At 31.7% G+C, this 10,319-nt stretch overlaps 1 protein-coding gene across 1 annotated transcript; it reads right to left on the reverse strand.

The window, feature by feature from the left end:
• Positions 1 to 4,899: 4,899 nt before the first annotated feature.
• Positions 4,900 to 5,613, reverse strand: LOC149563481 (TMV resistance protein N-like). Its single transcript, XM_089828198.1, has 2 exons — positions 5,381 to 5,613; positions 4,900 to 5,314 (listed from the first exon to the last, which is right to left on the reverse strand). The coding sequence occupies exons 1-2, from the start codon at positions 5,611 to 5,613 to the stop codon at positions 4,900 to 4,902; spliced, it is 648 nt and encodes a 215-aa protein (XP_089684324.1).
• Positions 5,614 to 10,319: the final 4,706 nt, after the last annotated feature.

Raw genomic sequence — 10,319 nt, forward strand, 5'->3', positions numbered from 1 at the left:
ACCTTGATTATATTAAGAGTTATGTTTGGAATACCCCTCTTTCACCTGTATTTTCTATTTAGGAAGTGGAAGGCTTATTTGATACATAATTTATTGAGTGTTTCCATCCCCCCCCAACCCAATAAGAGTTCATTGTTTTATCTCCATACTTTTGATTCCTTTCTTTAGATTAATTATTTTGTGCCTTTTTATAACATTATTTTCTTAAATGCTTAAGACTCAAGATTAAGCAATAAATGATTCTCTTTCCTTCATTTTATGTTTCTCTTCATAGATTAACTTAGCACATGACTCATTAGATTTAATATTTTTAATTTATCTAGAGTATCAAGTCCTTTTTAAATGATTGATAAGATTCTTCAAGATTTCATAATATTAATTGTACATAATCTTTATCATTTATATTCCTTTCTATTGAAAACAACTAATTCTTCTATTCCTTTAATTTACTTAAATGATAGACTATTTCTTGTGAATTTGATAACTCCATATTGTAAAAGTCTATGGTGAGGGATATGATTCATATATCACCTCAATTTTGATAGTTTTTTTTACATTTCTTATATTTTCACACTACTTTCGAAAATACTTTTTTTTAAAAGTGCAAGCTTGATCAAAGTTGCTACCTTCTTGTCCATTTTATCCCAATCTACTTGCTCTATCTTTGTTCATCCCAATAAAAATATTATAATAATGTTGATGTGTTAGAGACATCTCTATTTGTGAAACCCAATACTAGTAATTATCTCCACTTAACTTTCTGCATGTAAAATAACACTAAGATAATCCATTGTATCAACTTCTCTCATTTTTGGTCAAGAAAAAAAATTAGAATCATCAAATCTCAAATTAAAAAATGAAAAAAATCCCACTAAACATATATAGAAATTAGTTGACACAAGAAAAATTCTTGACACTATTTAGCAGAAAAGATCACAATTTCACAAAAAAGCCATATCACTTTCCAAGTATCAAATTTTTCTTTGATATCATGTTGAGGAAAACAATATGAGAACAATGCTATACTAGCATGGAAGAAAACATCTAGAAAAAAAACAAATTTTTTATAAGTATTGAAGACTTAATATTTTATTTTATTGATTCATATTTAAGTAGAGAAATCCATAGCTTCTTTTTATTATAGGTCTAAGTTGGTCCATATAAATTAAGTAATAGGAAGTTTAGATTATAATTGACAACCATTAGATCTTGCCAATTGGATCCTATTTTTCAGCATGAATAACCATTGATTCTAGGTTCTAGAGAGTAATAAGACCACATAGGGCTCCTGCAATAAGTGTATGAACTGCATTCTATTTATAACATTTTTGAATAGTGTCTTCAAAGTTTTGTAGAGAATTTTTGGTTTCTTGTTACATTATTATATATACCTTAAGTGCATACAATTGATACTTGATCTCGTACCTCTAATTAGATGCATTTAAACCTTTGACATTCCATGTCAGAATTTTCATTGGGCTCAAGGAAAGCGATACAGTCTCCTCAACCTTTTAGAAACTAATGATTTTCCATCCAAGATGGATTGAGTACCAATGTCAATTTCTTCCTTCAATTTAGCTATCTTATATTTCTGACATCTCTTCTTGGAGGAGGACTTAGATGGAGCATGGGATAATACTATTTTAATAATGGAAAGCATTTTTGAATAATCAAATTTAGGATCTTGAGATTCAATCAAAAACATCTCTTCTTCCTCACTGTGGTGGAAATTCAGAATCTTGGAACCCTTCCATCCAACTCCTTTCTCAAAATGTTCATAAAAACTAGTTGTTGCAGATTTTTTTTGCCTGCAACAATGAGTTGATAGGAATTTTGTTTTACCAAATTATCAACTGGATGCATAATACAAAAAAATGAATATTGATAATTTGTAGTAAAAAAATTGGGTAAACATAGTTAGAGAAAACTTGAAGAAATACTTTATGTTCTATTAAAAAATATAATAAAAAAATTAATAAATTAAAAAAAAAAATTTCAAAATAAATTATAAAATTAATCTTACTCTAATTCTAGTTTTGTACAACCAAACACTGGAAAATATATTCCCATTGAATTTCAAGTGAACCAAATGGATTCAATCATATTCCCAAAATCAAACTCTAGATTAACAAATTCAATAACTAACAAATTTCAGTATTACACAAATGCTGCATTTGCTAATTAGTGCAATCAAACAGATATAGAAGACAAAAAAAATAAAAATCAGAGCTATTGTTTTCCAAAACCACACCTTAATATTAAAGCACTTTCTTAATAAAGAATTTAAAGAAGCACCCCGAAATTTGTTAACTAGGTTGCATAATATGCAAAACTTGATTTTCATTCAATCTCTGGAAGATTCGATTTCAATGAGATTTCAAAATAAATTATAAAGTTAATCTTATTCCAATTCTAATTTTGTATAATCAAACAAGGAAAACATCTTCCCATCAAATTTCAAGTGAACCAAATGGATCCAATTATATTTCCAAAATCAAACTCTAGATTAACAAATCCAACATCTAAAAAATTCCAATATTAGACAAATGCTAGATTGCTAATTCATGCAGTCAAAAAAATGGGTTCTAAGTTATAGAAGACCGAAAAAAAAAAAACTTTAAGTCATTGATTTCTAAAACCATGCGGTTGTTGAATAAAGAATTTAAAAAGGCACCAGAGAAAGGTATTTATTATAAAATTTGACAACTCACAAAATAAATTCCAATATAATTTTTGGTAGCACATAACAAATAGGGGGTCAATTTGCATTTGAGATTACAAATATAAGTCTCATTGTTACTTTTAGTTTGTTTTCCTACCAGCTTCAATTCCAATCTTGATTCATTTCAACAAACGTGGCTTACTCATCCCATTTTTGTTGTTCATCATATCCACGGGTTTGCTCTTTATATCATGGGAAAATAGGGGCAATCCTTGTCTATATGGAAAAACCAGATTTCTCTGCTGAGAATATTGGGACACTCCACGCATGATCAATGGGTTTGGTTTCATCACAAGAATCTAACTTTTCTAAGATTTAGAAAAATAAAATCATGTTATATTTTAATATTTAATATTCATAGAAGAATTTAGCATTTTAGACATCACATATTAAGAAATAAATTAATTTTTGTAAAAAGAAGTCAAATTTAACTTTTTAACAGTTATAGCCTAAAAATCAAGTCTTCAACAATATAAAAATAAAAATTAGCCTAAAAATTTAAATTAAATATAAGTTCTCATATTCATATTCGTGTAGATATAATACTATAAATATGAAGCTGAAACAATACAACCTTATTTTAAAGCATTACCATTATACAATTGCTTCCAACCATTTTAATATATATGGCAAAAAAAACTTTTTAGTAATCTTCTAATATATTCTCAATTGAATTTTAAAAATGAGATTGCATCCAAGAGATTTTAATCGAACAAAATCATGAAGAAAAAATAAGACGAGTCTGAACTTACGTGCAAGGCGATTGATATGCTTTTTACCTTTACTGGGTTTGCCGGACAATTTGAATTTGAGTTTTGAACTTTTACCCCGTGACCATCTGACTTTTGTTAGCTTGGACACTAATTTTTTTGGATTGAAGGAAAACATCCCCTTTAGCGTGTGATAGTAAGTATATTTTTTAAGAGCTTTGAAGTGCAAAATTTATTTAAGATTGCATACAAAAAATGACCAACAATACATTTAAGATATGATCAGGAGGTTGAGGTATACTGTTTTGATCTACTCTTTGTGTGACGCTGCCAGTACATTACACATTACACATGCTTTTATGAAAATAAGGGAAAGCATAAATTTCATTCCATCAAACCATAAGACAAGCTGTAATGAGCTGATTCCTAGTATTCAATATCAAAATAAATATATAGTATTTATTTACATCCTGGGGTTATAATTAAATTCTTTCGCCAGTTCTCCGCCTGAGGAGGCAATCCCAAGATGCATATTGTTGGCTTGATCAAAATGGCATATGGAGTTGATTTCCATGCAGAATAACAACTCATAACGTCCAACTTATCCAGATTTGACAAGTTGCTAATGCTTTTTGGAAGGCTCTGCAATTTTTCGCACCAGTTTAGGCTTAAATGTTTCAGCTGTGATAGATTGCCAATACTGTCGAGAAGTTGAACAAAGATCTTACAACAGGTTAAGTTAAAATACTCAAGCCTAGAGAGGTTCCCAATACTGTCAGGAAGGCAATGCAATTTTTCACAGTAACTCAAATTCATGTATTGCAGTTGTGAGAGGTCGGAAATGATGTTAGGAAGACAATTCAAATTCTGACATCTAGAAAAATTCAAGGACTGCAAAAATGACAAATAACTAACACTGTTCGGGAGGTTTCACAGGGACCTATAGTCAGTCCAGTCGATGATCCTCAATTGCGATCTCATGCCTAAAACAGATGATTTCTCCTTTATTGCTAAAAGTAACTCCTCCAACGAATTTGAGCTACACGCCATGCTTGCAAAAAGGCAAGGCAAGGTGGTTTTATAGTCCACGACACTATGCCATAGTTTTTGGGTTTACGTATGGTGACAGTGATATGGGACTACCTCGTACTCTTTTTCGAGAGGCGCTTGGCACTACAAATGAGGCATACATACCCTACCCCCCCAGTGGGATTTGAACTTGTGACCTCTCTCTCAAGAGTACAAGTTCTCCACCACTAGACCAACTCAGGTTGTCTAAGAATTCACCTTGACTCATCTCAAAGTTAGAGGAAGAATGTCTAAGATATCTTCTATGAGCACTTGCTCCAAATGAAGATAGCGAAGACTAGGTGTACACAACATTTTAAGGCACCGTGAATCACCTTGATGGAGACGAAGGCGAGAGATATTGATAGTGCTACTTGCATTGTTGAATGAGCTGCTTGACTAGAAGTGGACAGTCTCCCGTTGCTGGGTTTGATCTTCCTCAACAATGATTCGGCCCATACCTCGCATGAGGTCATGCATTTCAAATACACCTTTCTCGTCTATCTTTATCAACAACTTATTTGATGGATTCTTGATAGCAATGCGCACATTCTTGTACATGGATTTCCAGAAAACTATGGGAGAAGTTGTGCATTCTCCAATAAAATAGCAAGCAATGTCCAGAAACATTTCTTTTTCCTCACTACTAAGACCACTATAACTGATCTTGAGTGTTTCAAAAATGTCTCTATTGCTTGCAACGTTTTCAAGGATTTCATTCCAGCAATCAATGTGAGTGTCATCTTGCTTATCGTACAAAAAAGCTCCAATGATCTCGAGAGAAAGAGGGTGTCCCTTGCAAGCCTCCACTATTCTTCTCGAGAGTTATTTAAAACGGGGAATGGGGGATGGTCTGAGGAAGGCGTACCAACAAAACAACTGGAGCCCTAGGCTTTCCTCAAATCCGCGCATCTCGTGAATGCAATCCGATGAGATATGAGCGGCATTGAGAATGTGTCTAATGATTAAACGGCTTCCAGGGGCCAGCCAATCCCCAGCCAAGGCGTCCAATTGCACGCGATTATCAACATCGTCCAAGACGACAAGGGCGCGGATTCCTTGCAAACGATCTGTCAACAAATATTTGCCCTTTTCCACATAGATCTTCTTCATAGTTGACCAAATCTTTGAGAATTTGACCCTACAATTTTTGAAGGCTAGCGTCACGAACATTAAATAGGAAGGAAGCAGCATCCAATTCACTATAAATTTTATTATACACGGCCTTCGCAACTGTGGTCTTCCCAATACCACCTATACCCAATATTCCATATTGGGATGAAATGAGATGCAATTTCTGAATTAAACCTTTTCGTATAGTTTCAAATCCCACCGGATGTTTGGCAACTTGTAATGGCACCCTGTCAAGTGTCTTTATTAGGTCGTTCACCACTTTCTTCACTAGTTTACCTTCAAATCTGTATATTGCGAAGTTAGTGACACCTGTACAATGACGAAATAATCGAATCTATTTTCTATCATTTCAAATGACAATGCAATTGCAATTACGAAGTATATCTAATTTGTGCCCATCCTAATCACCCAAACAATATATAATCTTCATAATAACCATGGCAAATCTATGTATTTATGGAAATTTGCTCATACTAAAAACTTGGTGCATATTGCTTTGAAAAATTGTGCTAGTTTTTGTCCAGCCAATGAAGTATCTCCTGTTATTTTCCAAGAGGGTAGATTTTAAATGTTTTATGATTTTGTTTTAATAGTGTAGAATGGATGTATATGAGTAAAGCCACACAACTATCTCCAATGATCTTTATTTTCTGGTATCTTATCTCATGCGTATGAAGGAAAACCTAAGGTAAGAATTCTTTTTTTCATCTACTCCATCTTTCTTCCATATTTAATTTAAAAGATTATCCTCTCTAATCTTCCTTTTAACTCCATTTTTCCAATCATTATTGCTTCATGTTTTCCAAGTATTTCAAGCCAAAGCTAATGCTTGCGAACTACCGTGCAAGGAAATAAAGCTTAGTGGTATGATTGAGTCTTTACGTCAGAAAAGGGAAAGAAAGAGCAAAGGAAAAATGAAATAAAAAGGAACAGAAAACTAGAGAGGTAATATTTTTAAAAATCAAATTTAAAAAAATTCATATTTCATATATATTTAAATCTATATCAATATTTGATCGCGAATTATAGATCTACTATTCTGTGTAACTTTCATGAATACTATAAACAGAGTGATGATCTTAACCTATTCCAAGTCTGTGATCTTTTACATAACATGAAGGTCACTCAACACATCATTCTCATATTATCAACATTTAAAAATATATATTCTGCAATCTAAACTTCTTTTACATATATCATATGAAGGTTAATCTAGAACTCTTTTGCAGTAATTAAAAACTTGTAATAAATAACTTGTTTTCTATTTCTCAATGAAAATGAAAATTTGCACATGCTCTTCAATTGCAAGATATTAGCTATTTCAGCTTTACAAAATAGACAAGATTCCTTGCTACTTTTATTACGACCAAAACAATTCAACTTGTCCCATACTTATAGTCAGAAATGAGAAGCCCACAGGAAACCTCTAGATGCTCAAATTTGATTATTTTGAACGATTGAGTTCAGGTGTTTGGCTTTTTCTTTTGACATTCTTAAGAGTGCTCACTATATTAGATATGGGGCATTAATTATGTGATAAAAGAATCTGGTATTTATTTTCCTTCTTAAAATAGGCCGGCTTTGTGGAGGCATTCAACTGTTGAAACTCCTCAATTTTAAATTGATAGATTTACACTCTCAGACACGTGATAATTCATAATATTTATTTTGGAATTCACAGACTTAGAATTAAATAAGAACCAACAGGGCTAAATTGTTCATATGCCGCATCAATGAAATGTCCATATTATTCATTGTATGTCTATTTGACTCAAATTTACCATATGTACATGTGTATCTCATCCGTAGATGCAGCTGGTAACCCTTCTGCATAAGAGTAGCTTACAGGCATCAATAACGTTACATCGCTCAGAAGATGCCCGGTACAACCCGCATTTTATATTGCAGTGGGTACAAATATTATACTACAAAGTAGAGATCAACATTATCTCCACTAAATTGGATGGCTCTAAACCTATCAATACTCAATAGGTGAATATATATAGAATATGTCTTCCTATTCCCAATTCTGATTGAGCTTACCAAACAACGAATATAAAACATATTCTAATTTCATTTTCCTATTCCACTCATATTCCGGCAACCAAACGGGGCCTTAATGCAGTTTTCCAAAGTTTTGTCGCCCAGGCTTCCACATCACTTTTAATAATGAATATATGGATGAGAAAAATTTTAAATCTGGATCAATCCAGTCAATGAGTGCCATTGCCTTCAAAAGTATTCCACATGGTCTTCCTCTTCAACACAAACGAATCAGCCAATTAATTGGTGAGCTTTGTGAATGCATGACAGATATTTGTTTCAATCAATTTGAAGAAACAACGCATGCCCGTTCTTTGAGTTGCATTATTTTTAATGGGATTTTAAGTTGGGCTCAGATATTAGCAAAGAAATTGTGAATTCCTAAAGTATACGTCTTAACTGCAAGTGCTTGCAGCTGCAATATTTACTTCTCAGCGCCTCTTCCCAGAAAAAGGGTCACATTCCTCTCAAAGGTATTTTTCAGTGAGGTAGAGATATTTTGAATATATCTATATGTCAATTTAAAATTATTATATTTATAATTAACTATTACTACTTTCATATTTTCTAATATCAAGTTTTAGATAAAAAACAAGAAATTTTCCTAACACATGATCCAAATTATTATATTCCATCACAATTTCTATGTAGAACTCTATTTAAAAATAGTAATTGTGAATTGTATAAATGGATTGGGATAAATCTTTAAGGTCAATGTTTCTAATATTTGATATTAAAAAGAAATTGTATATTATGTCAATTTATTTATTTCAATTTTTAAATTATCATTTTTATTAATGATTTTTACTTTTTTGAGATAATCTTTTGTTTTAATTTTGTCTTAGATTTTATTTCTTTACTTAAGTCTTGAGATGGAACATATATTTTAAAATTCAATTATTTTTTAAATTTATTTTACTCAATTTATTATGCTGAGAGGCGTTCTATACAATGGCAGCACAGGAATATGCCAAGATTCCTTGTCAATAAAAAAGATTTGGGAGTAGTTACAAACTTCCAAATTAAATATTAAAAAAGAATTCCCGAAATAACAGCTGGCTGAAATAATAGGAAGCCAAATGGAGGCCGAAATAATAGGCCCAAAAAAGTAGGGCCCGAAAAAGTAGGACTCAAAAAAATAGGGCTCGGAAAAATAGGGGCGAAATAATTTCAATATGATTTTTTTTTTTTGTTAAATATAATTTTGCATGCACATTCATGCTTATTTTTTGCGGGGAGTGGGGGAATTTGAAACAAATTCGTGGAATGTGAAGAGACGTCTGTTGGGGGATATGAGGAGCCTCTCAAAAGTTATAAAACCAAGGCTCCTCATTTCATTTTCATTTTATGTTTTTGCAGGAAGGAAGAGGTGGAGGTTATTGGAGGATTAGATTGGAGTTTTTGAATAGGAGTAAATTGAAGTTTTGGAGTAACATTTTTGCAGGTGAGATTTCTATTTTTTATTTACATTTTCATTTAGATTTAGATGTAGATGTAAATTGAAATTCAAAATTAGTTATAATATTCTACTTTGATTTAGATTTCAATTTTAATTAATTTCATTTAGATTTAGAATTCTATTCATAACTATTTAGGCTTGCTTTTAATAGTTTAGTCTTGCATGTTTGATTTAGATTTAGATTTGTATTCAAAATCTATTTGATATATATATATATTTTATAATAATTTTCATTGTTAATGGTGCTTGATGGGAGTGTTTTAGGGATGTCTTCTTTTCTATTTCTCAAATATTTTGGTCCAATATGTACTTTCCTAACCAAATCTATCCATTTTCTTTTGATTCATGCATGGAGCTTCCTGACGCTATTAGCACGTTGCTGGGACTGAATGGGAATGGATTAAAGATAAATGACTAACTCTGGATCTGGATATGCATTTGGAATTGGCTCTATTGCGGCTCCAATTTATAGGTTCCTTCCAGTCTATGAGCGCACTAAAATGTTTGCAGAATTTAGAAGATCCATGACAAATTGAAACATTGAATTTTTGGAGCCTTTTGATTTCAATTTCTATTTGACTTTGATTTGGGTCATTGTATTTGGACAAAATTCCAGAGTTGCTCGGTCTTCTCAGATTTTATTTATTTTATTTCTCTGTAAATGTTGTTAATAAGAATGAGTCTTGTTCATTTGAGTGTTGATAGCATCAATCTCTCTGTTTTGAAAATATAGTATTTGTAATTTTTTTATAAAAAAAAACCTAAATGAATATTCGATTGTTCTGTGATAGATTGTTCTGTGAGGTTCCAACTTCGAGCTAATAAGATGCTCACTTCTAAAAACTCTTCGTAGTATACCCGTGTGTCTTCTTTAAGTTCTTTACTAATCTTTATCGCCTCCCTGCAATGGATTGTTTTTCAGTGTATTTTAATTGGTGTGATTCATGAGTACGGAATCAGTTTAAACTATTGATGCAAGAATGCAAATCCATGGCAAACCCATTTTGGATTCCGTCATACTCTTCTATCAATGTCAAAAAAAAATATTTCCCACTTACATTCATATTAATTGGTATGGATTTACTTTCATTATATAATGTATGATATGAACAAAATAATTTATATTAGAAAAGATACAAATAGTTGGAAGTCAGGAATAAATTGTTGTTACATAGTTTTAAAA

The sequence above is a fragment of the Cupressus sempervirens genome, chromosome 4 (genome assembly GCF_028749045.1).
Source record: "Cupressus sempervirens isolate cs-2001-9-10 chromosome 4, ASM2874904v1, whole genome shotgun sequence".
NCBI classification, from domain to species: Eukaryota; Viridiplantae; Streptophyta; class Pinopsida; order Cupressales; family Cupressaceae; genus Cupressus; species Cupressus sempervirens.